Source organism: Betta splendens, chromosome 16 (assembly GCF_900634795.4).
Source record: "Betta splendens chromosome 16, fBetSpl5.4, whole genome shotgun sequence".
Lineage (NCBI taxonomy): Eukaryota > Metazoa > Chordata > Actinopteri > Anabantiformes > Osphronemidae > Betta > Betta splendens.
Window position 1 is genome coordinate 8,731,155 of NC_040896.2, and position 15,273 is coordinate 8,746,427.

General features: G+C 47.7%; 2 protein-coding genes and 1 long non-coding RNA gene across 4 annotated transcripts; all 3 read left to right on the forward strand.

Annotated features, from left to right (window-relative positions):
- si:dkey-30e9.6 (uncharacterized protein LOC564083 homolog) lies at positions 1–2,569 on the forward strand. 2 transcript variants are annotated; one of them, XM_055503492.1, is made up of 5 exons: positions 2–720; positions 914–1,180; positions 1,314–1,377; positions 1,462–1,604; positions 1,711–2,569. In XM_055503492.1, the coding sequence occupies exons 2-5, from the start codon at positions 1,112–1,114 to the stop codon at positions 1,804–1,806; spliced, it is 372 nt and encodes a 123-aa protein (XP_055359467.1). In that variant the 5' UTR covers positions 2–720; positions 914–1,111; the 3' UTR covers positions 1,807–2,569. The 2 variants fall into 2 exon arrangements, with proteins under 2 accessions (XP_028985905.1, XP_055359467.1); XM_029130072.3 differs by having other exon boundaries at positions 1–1,180.
- A 2,258-nt stretch (positions 2,570–4,827) lies between these two features.
- Positions 4,828–6,150, forward strand: arl4aa (ADP-ribosylation factor-like 4aa). The gene has a single exon (XM_029130079.3). It carries the CDS (start codon positions 4,828–4,830, stop codon positions 5,428–5,430), a length of 603 nt encoding a protein of 200 aa, XP_028985912.1. The 3' UTR covers positions 5,431–6,150.
- A 2,124-nt stretch (positions 6,151–8,274) lies between these two features.
- LOC114843731 (uncharacterized) lies at positions 8,275–14,694 on the forward strand. Its single transcript, XR_003783621.3, has 3 exons — positions 8,275–8,479; positions 10,621–10,686; positions 10,838–14,694. It is a non-coding gene; the product is annotated as an uncharacterized LOC114843731 (long non-coding RNA).
- Positions 14,695–15,273: the final 579 nt, after the last annotated feature.

Below are 15,273 nucleotides of genomic sequence, written 5' to 3' on the forward strand. Positions count from 1 at the left end.
TAATGATGACTTCAAGCAAACATCTACTTTAGAGGAATGGAACAAAGACACATTTGCCTCAGAATTCATTGTTTTTACTTTGTTTGGATTCTTGTATCGGCACAGATTCACTTCTTTTCTTGCATGTGGCAGATAAATGTGTTTATGTGTTGAATAAATAATATTTGCTCAGATACCTCTGAAGAAACTCATATTAATCTCAAAGAAACGGACGTTATATAAAGTGAAACTACAAAAATGTTAGAAAGAACACAGCGCATGTACAGTAAATATTATGGTCTGTTGAATAATGTCACTACAGTCGTAGCTCAAAGAATTAGACGATATTTTTAATTCAATTCATAATCAAACAAATTCAGCCGTGGATGATTTATTATTATAAGTTACCAGCAGCACGTGTTTGTTGAGCTACTGAATAAAGGTGTCTTCCGCATACTTGGTTGAGGACTTCCGTAGGTTTATGCAGCCTGTACAGTAGCACAAAGGATCCCTCTGGTCAGAGAGCTCATTGTTCGCTCCGTTGCTAAGTTGCTGCTTTCTGTTTTTGTTGAATGTCTTGGGTTCAGCCCACGTCGCTTTATCCTCTCGTTACGAGAACGAAAGCTTCCTGTCACCAAGCACCACTTTTTACTGTTGGGTTCACGACTGCAAGAACGATTTGCTCAGCAATTACCACATCAGACTGTATGAGTGGAACCTGTACTGGCTGTGGTTTTAAAGGTAAGACCCTATTAATTGGAAAATGGCTCGTTATAGTTTGTTGCATCCTCTTTCCTTCATCAGCTTTGAAGCAAAAGCTCACTTCTCTACGAGTCAGGATCTGTCGCTTGCAAGGAGCAAATGTTTTAAGCTTCCACAGACTGAGACTGAAGGCACCGCGTGGGACAAACCACCGGATTTCTCCATAACGCAGTACAGGTCTCTGTCGGTTCCTCGGAACGAAGGGAGAAAGGTCAAATCAAACCTGCCGCCGCCGCCGCCGGCGCCGAGTGAGACCGGGCGGAACCAAGGGAGAAGTCTGCAGGGACTTTTAGGTGAGAGCAACGAGAGGAAGGGGCTTCCGAGGTTCATCACGTCTTTCAGGCCTCCAGACGCTCAGGAGTCGGAGCTGATGTTCGTCAAGTCGGGCAAATATGCGTGTGAATGTTACAAGAACCCCAAAGCGCACAACTTCAGACCGGTGGGTTTATGATCACACCAACGCACACACCACTAGATTTTATGGTTGTCATGTTCGCGTTCAGCACTAGATGGCAGTAAACACGCAGTGCTTGGAATTTAAACACTGCCCTCGGTCTCATTGTTCATTTCAGCTTGATGAGACGCTTCCAGACATAGTGACCAACCTGGATGTGAAGTTAAAGCACGTGGACACACGTAGGTGCATTCACCCCATCCTCCTTCATTCAAGCTGTGTGCTGCAAAGCTGTACCAACGTTGTACATGTCTGTCGTTCACCAGTGTGTACTGGTAACACTGGGTCAGAGTGGAGTTTGAGGACGTCCAGCGTGAGGATGGACACACACAAACCAGCGGCGCCTCACTGGGACTCGGGCCTCATTCTCCCTCCGCTGCCCTGGCCTCCGAAGTCAGCTTCCTACACGGTCAGTACATGGAGCCGACAACGGGCCCAGCGCACACACACGGCACACTTTGTAGTTCCCCACGTACCGTAGTGCAGTAATACTCAGTAATACTCCCTGTCCTCAGAGACACCGGCGGAGGAGAGGAGCGTACTCTGCTTTCCTGGAGCGGGTGGAAGAGAAACTCTCAAGATCCTGGAAAAATAGATCAGAACAAGTCTAGATGTGTATTCACTGTGCTTTGGGGTATATTTAATCAATACAATAACTAAACTACACAAATACAAACCCAAACTACAACTACAGCGTTTATTTGCCTTTACTTCATATTGGATGAAGGAGCTAAAGGCAACTGCTTTAACCGCAGATGTTAAATGGAACGCAGGCACGCAGTTATTAATAATTATGAATAATTGCGGCTGAGAGCGATGTCAGCGGCGTGTGTCAGGAACGCACAGTGAGCGCTGCCGTGCGGTCCGGCCCAACGTGAGGCCCGCGGGCCGCTCACAGCTGCTCAGCTGATATGTCAACAATGAGAAACGCGTGAAGCCTGCACACGTGCCCGATGAGCGCAGGCAGTCATCGCGCGCAGCTCACAGTCCGTACGGGAAAAAAGAGGCTCTGCATTAAACACGCGGCCCGTTCGCTGCCATGTGTTTCACTGAATTTAAACCTGTTATTCTTTTCAGTTCCTCACACTGTTATAAACTCCTCTTTCCAGCATGAACATTAAAGCTGGCGCTGATCCGAGACCTTTCTCTTTAAAACATGTATGTGTTGGTGGAAGGTAGATTAAAAGTGACATGATTTCTATTATTTTCTGTTTTTTTATAATTATATGGAATCTAGAATTGCTGTTCTTATGATTTAACATTGCAATGAATAATATTTTGGACAATGTTGAACATGTTTTAGTTCATGTTTCTGGGGTTCTGGCTCTGCCAACAAATGTGTACGGAAATAAAACAGTTGTTGTATATTGACAATCTTGTGTCTTGGCCCTATAAGTTGTTTTTTTTTTTAATTCCCACGTGTCTTTGTGCTTTGTTGAGTATCTTTGAGTTAAAATCAGCCACTGTCCTGCCTCTAAACGGTTCGGAAGCGGCAGCGGGTTACATAAGGCCCAAACGTGGCGAGCCGCCAGCGCCTGTTTGTTGTTCCTGGTGCTCGGTGGGCCGCGGAGAGGATGGAGCTTTTCCTGCTCTTTGACCAATCATTTCAAACAAAAACAGGCCGACAACGGGGCGGCGCTGTTTCTGCACACACGCAGTCTGTCGCCCGTGCACGCGAACGGGCCCAGAGCCGCGACGCGCTGAACCGTGAGTTCCAGTGAATTTTGCTTTTTACTGTTTACAGCTGATAATAACGTGTTTGCATATCTGAGCGTTGGCTTATGTTTTCTCATGAACGGAACGTGCGATAAAAAAGTCTCACACTATGGACTAGTTGGACTAAGACGCGTTAGTTAAATAGAAGATGTTACGAACATTGTCACAAAAGTTCTCCAAAACGTGTTAATTACTTTTAAAGTAATAAAGTATCATACGTTATTGTTTAGATTTTAAGATGCTGGCTGGGTGAGGAAATTGATTTTGAATTAATACTTTTTTGTGTTTGGAATTTTTACTAATATAAACTCGCGAATTTATCAAGAAATAACGAACAGATAATTAATTATTGGTAGAATAATGTAGTCTCTCGTGTGGTAGAAATGCCGAACTAGAGCAGTAAAGTCAAACGGAATGTTCCTATTATGACAAAGCATAACCTTTTGCTGAGTTAAAGGTTCATAATTAATCCATGTTCCATTCGTAACATAATAAACGTGAAACCAATAGTAAAATGGTGTGACAGACAGCGGAGCAACAGGTGATCCTAGTTCCCGGGCACACGCGTGATTGATAGCTCTGTGAGCGAATCAGCTGGTAGGGAAGGCGGTGCCCCCACCAATCACCGACGCCCGCAGTGTCCGCGTGGGCGTCGTCCCAGCCGGGGTTGTCGCTCAGCAGCAGTGCCGCCAGCGGTCGGTGGATCCTCGCGGGACTCCGAGGACGGACGCGCGCGACGCTTCTGTGCAGACTTTTGCGTTTCGCCGTTTGTCGCCGTTGCTGAATTACGAAGCGGAAATTACGGTGAGAAATACGCTGGATTCGGGCTGTTTATCGCTGGTGGAGGTCGTCTCCGTATTCAGGTGCCAGATTCGGGTTTAAGGTGTCGTCCCTACAGAGAACTCGGACGGGTATGTGGCCGGTTCGGTTCTGTTTGGACTGGAAATACGAATCCATTTTCCCACTTTCCCACCGGTTCGTACTAACGGTAATTTAGTGTCGCTGTCAGTGAATTACTGGGATTTCATACTCATTTATAATGCGTTTAGCGAGGTAGTAAAAAGGCTAATTACACAAATTGATTTCAGCCGTGATTGGTTGATTTGGTTGTTTTCGACAATATTTTGGACCGATTACATTTAGTACCATTGAACGTGTCATTATACAGAACTATAACCCAGCACATTTCCTGCATGGCTGTGTTGCAGTAGGGCCGCATACTGTAGCAACACAACTCCTGACACTTCACCCACTACAGCAAACAGGTTTTACTGTTGGACTGTGGCTTAGTCGTAGTTCCTCGTGTTAAAATCTACCATCTTCTATCTTACCTGTGGTTCGTCTTCATATTTTGCATGCAGATGTCAGGGCGCACGTGTCCCTGTGCGTATGTGAGACGTGTAAGATGGTTTGTTTTCAGCTGAACAGGCGTCTGACACTTCATTTAGAGCCTTGTTTGTAGTGACAGAACGACTGAACGCAGAACCTTTAGGAAGAGAAGCAGCTCTTTAGCTGTTAGTTATGCAACTACATTATCTCCACATGCTGTCAACTTTAAGTGCGCCTTGTTTATTACTGGACAAGGAATAATCAGGTTAATCAAAGCATTTGAAACCAGCCAAGGGCTTTGAATGTGGTTCAGAGTATTAAAATATAGAATATAGGTTACTACAGAGATCACAGTTACTGATGTGTGCGTGTCTAAATGTAGACTTGATTATTGAAACCTAGATGCACTGATATAACTACATGTTGTCATGATTTGTTGTAAGTGCTGCTGCTTCTGTAAGCCTGTGTTTCACCCACCACAACCTGTGCTCTGTGCTTTCAGGTGACCCTGCAGCCCTGTTGGAATATAAATCTGAGGATTATTTGATCAAACTTCCTAAATCACCTGTCATTCCTCATGAAGAAAGATGGGCAATGGATTGTCGGAACAACCCAGCTTCATCTCCAGCATCCCGTTCTTCCAGTCTTTTCACATCGCCATCCTTGGGCTGGACTCGGCGGGGAAGACCACCGTTTTGTACAGACTGCAGTTCAATGAGTTCGTCAACACGGTGCCCACCAAGGGCTTCAATGCTGAGAAGGTCAAAGTGTCTCTGGGCGGCCACAGGACTGTGACCTTCCACTTCTGGGACGTCGGTGGCCAGGAGAAGCTGCGCCCACTGTGGAAGTCATACACGCGATGCACGGACGGCATCATATTCGTGGTGGACTCTGTGGATTCCGAGCGCATGGAGGAGGCCAAAACGGAGCTCCATAAAATCGCCAAGACGTATGAGAACCAGGGCGTCCCCCTGCTGGTGGTGGCCAACAAACAGGACTTGAGACACTGTTTGGGACTGGCTGAGATTGAGAAGGTGCTGGCACTAAAAGAACTGGGCCCCGGAACTCCCTGGCACCTGCAGTCGGCCTGTGCCATCATAGGGGACGGACTCAGGGACGGCCTGGAGAGACTCCACGACATGATTCTGAAAAGAAAAAAGATGCTGAGGCAACAAAAGAAAAAGAGATAAACTTAAGTCATGAGACAATCTCACCTGCTGTTTTATGTGAAGGAAATGTAGAAGATCTTCTCCTGAGTGGGTTCAAGCTTCCACTTCAGGTCCAGATTCCACATGCTGAGTTTTATCAGTCTAAAAGAAAGATTTTCCCCAGTATTGGTCGCGTGATGATGCTGTTGATGAGGATGTGAAACCTAAAGGAACACAGAATGAAGAGAAGAAGGCTTCAGACATGTGTGGATGTGTTGTAAAGGGTTTATATGGATACAAGAGGTGTTGGGGTGTGGACGGTGGGGTAGGAGCAGTGTTAAGGATGCCGTATGTTCCACGAATGGCTAACGGCTGTTCCAAACCATTTACCAAAAATTATTTAACTGAAGGCGTTGTCCAGTTGAAGGGTAACAGTCGTTTTACATTGTTACACCAGAGGAGGGATGCCCACTTACTGCTTTACATGTTGCTATCGTAAATAGCTCTTTTTTACACTGGACTTACTTTGTAAAAGAAAAGTGTTATCATGCATTATGGCATTATTATCGATTTGCTTGCTGTCTTCTATTTCGCTTTTGTAAAGCACTTTAGATAATCACTTTGTAAGAAGTTTACAGTTGTTAAATAGAGCAAGATTCATTGGACTGCTGTAGAGTAGATGGACCTCATTTGCCACACTGTCAATAGATGGTCGTGCATTATGTTTTGCTTAATAAAAAACATGTGGAGCAAAGCTGACAATGGTTTACAGGCTGTTCTCTGTTACTGAGCGTGTATTCAGGACGTAGAGAGATCGCTTTATGGCAGTTTCTTTCAACAAGCCCGGTTAGATCAACAAACATGATCAGGCACACAAGCAATGCGGGAAAGCCATCGTTAACCGTGGCAGTAAAATACCAGGGAAGCTGCTGAGGTGCTGACAGTACGTGACTCAGTGTTCTGTCACATGTCAATATGATGCAAGAACAACAAAATGCTCAAGTTCAGGCAACATACAGAACCTATAATTATCACTGAAGAACTCCTGCCTGGTTCCGTTTTAGAACGTGTTGATAATAGGAGCGCACTCAAAACCTTTGGGTCTGTTTAAGTGACTGGTATCGTCGCTGGGGGAACTGATCTGTGGCCGGGTTTCATTGAGGAGGAGTCATCAGAACCCGAGCTTAGATTTGGGGTTTGGATGAAGATTTGGGGCTTAGTTAAACTTGACTAACTGTCACTGGGGGTTTGTATAAAACCAAACCACAATCTACCACTAACCTTAGCAAGTCTTAAAAATAACATAATGCTGCAGTGTAGTGGGTGATTTCATTACAACAATAATCTGTGAGTAGTTGTCTTTCAAATTAGTGGTAAATAAAAATAAGAAATGGGTAAAACGTCTCTAAAAGAATCCACACTAAAACAGACGCACGCTCGTCCTCCTGGTGACTCGCAGAGCGTGAAGGATTTATTGCAGCAGACAAGCTGTCTTCAGGTCCTCGGGACCTGAAAATGTTGTCAGGGCGGTCTGGACCCAATACAACAGGCTGGGGCAGGACATGTGAAGCCAGGAGCATTACGCAGGCTTTATGGACTGAGCTGGGTGGATATTCAGCGCCGTGCACCAACACCACGAGCTCCTCCACTCCTTTAAAACAATTAATGACTGAAAGCCCAAAGGCTCGTGCAGCAGCTGGCTCTTTAAAATAGCCGTGATGCAGAATGAAGGTTCGCACCACTCGCCGAGTGAACCACCCAACTGCCTCACTTTATAAATATCTGATCCAGTTCAATGTGATAATTATGAACTTGATGCGGGGTTTTGATGCTCTGTCTCAAGAGAGGGGGGGGGGGGGGGTCTGACTTTAAAAATAGACAGTCGGGCCTTATGCGCACACGCATTTGTGTGACTTTCAGGCTGCAGCTCAACATATTTCCACTCACGGCTTCATTAAAACTCTTCTGTGGCTTCTGCAGCTGCCGTTGAAGCAGAGGAGCATGAATTATGGCAGGAGCGTGAGAAGGACACGCAGCGAGGGTCACAGCTCACAGCCCAGACTGTTATGATCACATGCCCGCTAAGCTCCCAGAATGCCGTGTGGTAATGAACCATGCTTTTATCGAGGAAGCCCAGGTCCCTCTTTCCAGCTTGTTTGGAAAAGGAAACTTCCCGAACAAGAGGAAACTCAAGGGCAAAGGCATATTCGCACCTTTCCTGACTCTAATTTGGTTTCTCCGTGAGCCACATCAGCCTTGGAGCGTAAATCAGGCCTGTCCTGCTCTGTTGTTAGTACCTCGGGTCACTTCCTTTGATCTGCTGAAGCCCTCACCAGGGGTCCAGCTCAGTAAATCGGAAAAGCTGGTTCTGCTGACTCAGATGAGCTTGTCTAACAAACATAGAGAGCTCGTCACAAAAGCGTGTGTTGATCATACGTTTCCTTTACTAATCATTTATAGCCTCTTGGTGTAAAGTCTGTGAACACATCTCTTATCCTGTCATTAACCCATTAACCTCACATGCAGCGCTTGGCACAGAAACACTGCAGCCAGCGTGGAGGAAAGGCTCAGCACCGCCTTCCAGAACCTGCTGGTCTGGAGCAGCTCCGCGCGAGGACTCCCCACCATCGCCGCTCTGAGTCTGTACTGGATCCACCTCAGGCGTGATCCAGCGTGGCAGTTATTTTTCAGGTTGGGCGGCTTTCGACTCAACTCTGTACAAAATGTCCTGCTCAGTGTGACTGTGTGTGTGCGTGTGTGTGTGTGTGTGTGTGATTGGTGACACAACTTCCACACGCAGAGCTGTAACTGGGAGGAGCTGCTGGTTCCAGGCACATTTCCCCACACTGTAAATTCCCACGTCAGAGCTGGTCTTAATGATATCTCCATGCTCCCTAACACAGTCACACCCTAACGCAGAAACGAGGGCTGTCGGTGGTTAGAAGCTGTAGCACACTGATAACAACGCGCCCTCCGATTAGCACTCGTCCGTTCTTTCTCACAAAACTGAACCTTGGACTTGCGATCAAAGAATAGTTTGTGGAACAGATGATTCTTAACAGATTCCCCAGCGCTGACTCAACAGGGAGAGGTTCGTAGTCCCGTCAGTTATCTATGAGCAGGATAAGCTGCGCGGAGGCCCAGACCTTTCCGGCCTGTTTTTCTAATGCAGCCCCCGCCGTACTGCACACAACCGTATCAAACACACGGAGCAGCGTGATAAGAATCTAAAGTAAATCAGACTCGTCTGCGGCTGCAGGCATTTCTGCGGGTGTGTGAACAACCTGACAGACGGTGGCACAGGCAGCAGATTCCACATGTGCCAGGGCCGAGAGCTGGGTGGTGGAGGGTAATGGGAACAAGCTGTGAGGGAGGACCCCCCCCCCCAGCGGTCGAGGCAGATGGACGCCCGACCTGAGCCACCGTCTCACAATACTGTTATTCCACCAGCCTCAGTCAGGAATCCAATGAGTAACAGCAGGTTCTGGCTGATGGACCTGGTAGAGTAATATCTGTGTCCAGCAGCGGGGCTGCTTCGCCCCGTGCACCCGCCTCCAGAGGCTTCGCTCTTTCTGCTGAGTTTTGAGATTCACCCCGTTGTGTGCTTTAAAAAGCCTCGCTGCAACGTGTGCGTCCTCGCCTGCTTATTATGCGAGGTTATCATGACGGGATTCATTTTTCTTCCCGGGGTCTATTGAGAGCGAGTGGCCTATTTACATGTGAATTCCTCCTGCAGCCTCGCTCACAGCAGCGAACGGGGCCACCTGCGAGGGGGTGGGGCGGCAGGAGGCGGGTGGGGGGGGGGGGGGGGGCGCTGCAGAGGACGACTCCCGTTTTCTTTGGTGCGAAGGAGAGAAGCTGGTTTTAATCCTCGGGCTTCACAGGGAAAGAAAGAAAAGGGCCCAGTGGCTGCGTGAACAAAGGCAAAGCAGACTCGTTACCTTTTATTACCAGACGTCCCTTCAGATATTTAGTGTCTCATAAAAACATGACCTGCAGAATCATTGGTTTTGCCAAAGGAAGCATGACTGCATAATTGTTCAGCCTGTATGTTTGGGCAGACTTTGGATCGATTTCATCAGTGAACCACGGCTGCAAAAAAAAATCTAAAAAGTTAGATAGATACAGTTTCTTTTTACTTAAGCTCTGCATGACTCACTTATAAAATCCAGGTTACCCGTGAATGCACCTGCAGAGTGACTTTTCTTTGATCAGGCACCACCTGTGTCATTTGCGCTGATGACATTCCTCTGTTGAGCCTGTGTGAAGTCCTCTTTGTGGAGGTGACGACTGCTCTTTCACCTCTGCGTCTGTGTCTCAGAGCTGCCGCCGCCGGAGCCCCGACTGGGGACGAGGAGAAACGCCCCTTTTATTCGCTCTCGCTTTGACCCTGAACTTCAGGCTACACATTAACTCCCACTCCGCATCCGAAGCACGGCCCCGTCCAGACATGAACTGGATGCACTAAAGCCGTGTCGCCTCCAGTCCGCTCTTTGTGAGGCACAAGCCTGTGAAATCTGCCTTTGGTCTTGTTTGGGCACGTTGGATCATTGTGGCTTTAGGCTGTGGCCGACAAAGGCTCCGTGTTCACGCACTGATTGGGAACGTGAGCGGTGAACTGGTGGACTGAACAGTGGAGCTGTGCAGTCCTCAGTTACAGAGAGACACTGTAGCAAGTAGATTTGGATGAGAAAACAGAAAATCACACAGTAGTTAAAAACAGAAACAAGCATTTAAAATAATGTAAAAATAAAAAAAACTATATAAAAACCCTTGACTCTGAAGCTGAGAGACAGTAAGAGCTCAGTGTCATTTACAGGCTTGGCCACTCACTACCATTAGAACTAGTGTCAAGGTGGTGCTTTATCAAATCTACTCCTACAACTGTGGGAAAGACACAACCTTTGAAAGTAACCACTCGGGTACGATTTATAATCCGAGCACATTCACGCTCCCCTAATCTGGGCCTGTGTGATGTTTTAGCCACAGAGATCAGGACAAAACCAATAAAGCATCACGCGTCACAACGTTGTTTCTGAACTCTGGGCAGACGCGTTGATGCAGACGACTTGTCCTCCTCTCTCGAGCGCTCTGAGACATTCGTTATCTCAGCATACGTCTTATTGGAATCACATTGGACCATAATCCAATCTACAGGTCTTCATTTGATTCCACCTCCACATCGGAGCTGATGTCGACGTCTTAACTAGTTTGTTGTCTTTCTCTCTACAGAACCTGCTGCTGATCTGCTATAACAAACAGCGTGACTCCCCTGACGCGGCACGGACACCGACTGAGGTATTTATACAGCCACAACACGAGGAGTCTCCACTAAGAGTTCATTAACTGCAAATAAAGGCCAGGCTGAATAAAGAACAGGGCCTTTGTGAGCAGGGAGAGGAAGAGGCAGCCTTTTATATTGATGTTTCTCACTGATTTACACCCCCAGCTCCTCGGCCGGAGCTTCTCAATCTGCCTCCATTACCATGGCAATCAGAGCCGAGCCTTCACCGCAGGAGACGCCTCCCTGAAGCTTAGGTTTTCTGCCTGGTTGCCCTGATCAGACATGTGCTGAGGGGCGGTCGCAGATAAGGCAGGACGGATGGAGTTATATGGAGTCAGGCCTTTGTGTGTCTTATCTGCACCGTGGTCTCTGCCTGAGACCAGCTCACCTCTGGAGGGGGAGACGCTGCACTTCGTCTTCTCAGATGAAGGCCCTCAGAGCTTGCGACCTCCTCCGATGCCACCCTCGGTCCAAAGACCCGGGAAGTCAACGTTTGAGAGCATCAGGAAGCTCCTCCGTCGCCCCCGACGGCGCTGCGTCAGGCGCTGGGTGTGGAGTGAAACGTCGGCCCGCGCTTTCTATGAGAACCAGAGCCTGCAGCTCCCACATGGTGTGAAAGCTCTGGGGGAGGAGGGCAGGTCACGGCGGGATGGGCCGGGTTACGTCTCCTCACCCTCAGAGCCATAAATCAAAATAAATTAAAGTCAGGCTCCCAGCACATATGGTGCCTTCAGGAACGGGGCTCTTTAAACCAGGACAGGCTTCAACCATTTATAGTTTAGGGAGGATTGTTGAGGCCGACCAGTGTTTCCTAGCAACTGGCCAGTTTCAAATGAAAGATTCAATGTGGTTGCATAGTGTAAAGACATGAGAAGTCACGGGGGGCATCATAGAGTGCATAACCTTCAATACTGCAACAGTTCAGGAAAACTGTCAACCATTACAATATGACTTGAGATTTTAGTAAATGATGTAACTAACATTTCTCTAAGAATCTAAACACCCTTTCATTTCCTTAACTAGAACCGCAAAGAGCACCAGTTGCATCAGTTTGCTCTGGAGGCCGTCATGGCGTCAGTACAGTGGAAGCTCTTCCTCCTCTTCCTCCTCCTCTTCCTCCTGTCTCACAGGGCATTAGCCATAAGTCCAGGCTAAGCCTCTTATCACCTTCTCCCCACAGCGCTCTTTTGTTTGTGCTCTCTTCCCTCTGCGGAGCCTCCCGACTCTGATTCTCTAATTATTTTCCCGATTGAAGCAACGACGATGTCGACGCCAACATTTGGGAGACGCTCGATAAAGCGCCGGACGTGTCACACGTAGACTTTCCCCCATATTTGAGCAATTACAGCACGTGACTGTTTGACAGGGTTTCAAACGGAGTCATTAGCGAGTCTGTGGCGGAGGATAATTTTAGTAAATTCATGCGATCGCCCTAGAAACCACTGACATTCCCGTTAAATCTATGTCATCTCCTATATGTAATTAGCTGCGTCCTTCATACTAGTGAGTGACCCGCGTGCCCCGCCACCGCTGGCTGCCATAATGAGTTCATTTACAGCGTGGTTAAAACGGTGGTGGATGAATCATCACGTCCACGGGGCCTGGCTCCAAACATAGAACTTCATAACAAGTGCAGATTCGTTTCCAAAGGTGGATTATGTTTCAGATTTAATGCCGCGTGACGCGTTCCTCAAGTCGCAGATGTGTCACAGGATCCGAAAGGGAGCGACACCAGAGATACAGGTACAATGCGTCGTACCGTGAACGAGAGAAGGTCCCGATGTATCAGACACAGTGTCAAGTGTCAACACAAAAATAGCTTCTTTTGCTGTGAGGAATCTGTATCTACCAACCATCCGAGACACACTCTTATGAAAACAACCAGCACATTCTGCATTGTCAACATATTTCCCCATAAACTTCCTTGTTGGTTTCACACCAGGAAACAACTACAGATACATAGATAGTTAAATGTGTCCAAGGCACCTTGAAAAAATCAACAGGACCTCAGCTGGTTGGGTGGTTTCATCATGTGTGTTGATCTGATGTGGGTCATACAGACAGCGAGAAGTGGTGTCATGGCCGAGACGGTGAAGAAGAAGAACACAAACAAACCTTTGTTGCTTCTGGATCCACTCTGTGCCACTTTTGATCTCCTATAAAGTTGTGCATTAGAAAACACACCTACTTTGATGCAGTGTGGCATTGACTCATTCACACTTTATTACTAAACTGATCACAGCAGCTTCGTTCCAGTTAATCTCTGTAAACCTGCTCATCATCAGTCTCTGCATTCACACAAACACTTCCTCCCAGATGAAATAGTTTCATTATGAGCTCCTTTCCTCCTCTGCAGGTTAACCCACTGCTTTCATTTCCATGAACAGATAATGGGCCAATTCAACTGTAAATGTATTCTGATTAACCATAATCCACCTAAAGAGGTTTCAAAACCGCTGAAGCTGAAGTACGTGAGCTGAAACATGAGACCAAAGTCCTGAAGCCAGACTGGAGCCTAATTAGCAATCACACACACGCACACACGCACACACGCACACACGCACACACACACACACGCACACACACACACACACACACACACACACACACACACACACACACACACACACACACACACACACACACACACACACACACACACACACACACACACACACACACACACACACACACACACAGTCTTTGTCTCGGGGCACAGTTTGATATGCTGCAGCCGGGCCTCTGAGCTCCCACTGAAAGCAGAGCCTTCAAAAGCAGACGTGTCCACCTCCACCTGCCTCCTCAGGAGACACAGATGAGGCCTTGTTCAGCTTTAGAAGCAACCGGCACATTTCAGTCCGCCCCAAATGACTCCGACAATTAACCTGAAAGCCACACTGCATTATTTGGAAGGTTAAACACTTTCATTTACTATTTGTTTATCAAACCAGCTGCAGGAACTGGAGACTTCCAGGGAGTTTTTCCCAGGATTAATGATGAAAACAGACTGACTACGACGAGTAGTTTCATAAACAGACCACGGTGCCAGGCGCTGCCTTGGCTGCACATTCTGTGAACCATAAAGGTCTCTATTCCTCCGTGCGTTTATCAGAGATCTGAAAAGTCAACAGTGACTTAAACCCTAACGGGCTCGTGACTGCGTGGTACAAGTTCAGCAGCTTTCAGCACAATGAGCTGCCCCACAGGGAACGAGGTGACGTGGGCCTGGTGCAACGAGGACCTGTTCACCCAGAGCAGGTGCATCCTGGTTCAGCAGGAAGTCTCTGCACACGCTCCGTCTGACGAACGCGTGGGCCGGAGCGGTTCTGGGAAGGAAAACCCGGCGCGGAGCCATCTCTCGTCTGCTATTGTCCACATCTGCGCCAGGGGTTTTTCCTCGCAGCGATTCAGTGCAACGCCTGGAGGATTTCACGCATAACGTCGGCGGCGTGAGACAAGCTGCGACGTTTCCAGGTCCCAGTTTGTCCCAGCGCTCTGAATCCCAGTCTGGGAACGCTGACAGCTTGTCTCCTGTGCGTCGGCTGCTGCTGTGGCGCTCTGCGGCGTGTTGGCGTTTCCATACGTGCTGGGACTGATAAGGCAGTTTTAGTGAGTGAGGCACTTTGTGACACCTACATTTAAGAGCTGGTGTCACGTTTTGTTAAAACACCCCGAGGACAAGATGTGGAGTGACATGATAGCGCGAGAAGTGGAAGATGAACTGTATAAAGCCTCAGGAGAACAGAGATGAATGAAACACACACATACAGGTACAGGGTCAGTTCAAGGACAGGAACGGAGCCATGTCAAAGTGTGTGCATGTTAATTACTTATGATCGAAATCTGACCAGCAAACAGTTATTTCAAAACATTAAATCATAACATCCTGAGCCATTTTATTAATAATAAAATTTAAATGATGTATCTGTCATCAGAAACTAAAATCATTTGTTAATTAGCTTGTTTCATTGAGGTCCGCTGTGAACATGAGTTGAATGTAATAAAATGAATCTTTGATCATGCACTGGGCAAATGTTTCAATCGTGCTCCCTGGATGTTGCTGCTATTTTCAAATGTGTGTTAGTCACATTTCCAGCCCGTGTGCAACATCACAGGATGCCTTCAAAGGGAGCAGAGCGGCGGCGGCGGCAGCATCCTGACGGATCGGCTGCCTCAGTCGCCTTCACAGATGCTGCTGCTCTATTTCTGCAGCGACAGTATGTGGGTTTGTTGCCCTCAGCTGTCCCATCACTCACCGCGGGGGGAGGGAGGATCCAGCCCCCCTTCCTCCCCTGCACCCACTTTTGTCTTTGACTCATAGACGAGCGTGAACTAGACGCTGCAACTGGGTCAAACTCCAGCTATTAGGCTCCAGCGTCGAGGCCGAGACAGCGGGACAAATGGGTCCCACTTCGGCTCGGGCGCAAACAAAGGCCTTCACATCCATCGGAGACCTCAGGCCTACTTGCATCCTAATGAGGCGAGAGTGGAGGCCCATCCACTTTGCACGTTAGTTAATATGCTCACTGACCAGGAAACAGAATGGGTTCCACGCTTATATAACAAGAATCCCGGGCGTGATTAGGATGAAAGGACATTTT

Coding starts and splice junctions, on each gene's coding strand:
- si:dkey-30e9.6 (XM_029130072.3), top strand. CDS start 743: ATGGCTCGTTATAGTTTGTTGCATCCTCTTTCCTTCATCAGCTTTGAA. Junction 1,181..1,313: donor AAGCGCACAACTTCAGACCG/GTGGGTTTATGA, acceptor TGTTCATTTCAG/CTTGATGAGACGCTTCCAGA. Junction 1,378..1,461: donor GTTAAAGCACGTGGACACAC/GTAGGTGCATTC, acceptor GTCGTTCACCAG/TGTGTACTGGTAACACTGGG.
- arl4aa (XM_029130079.3), top strand. CDS start 4,828: ATGGGCAATGGATTGTCGGAACAACCCAGCTTCATCTCCAGCATCCCG.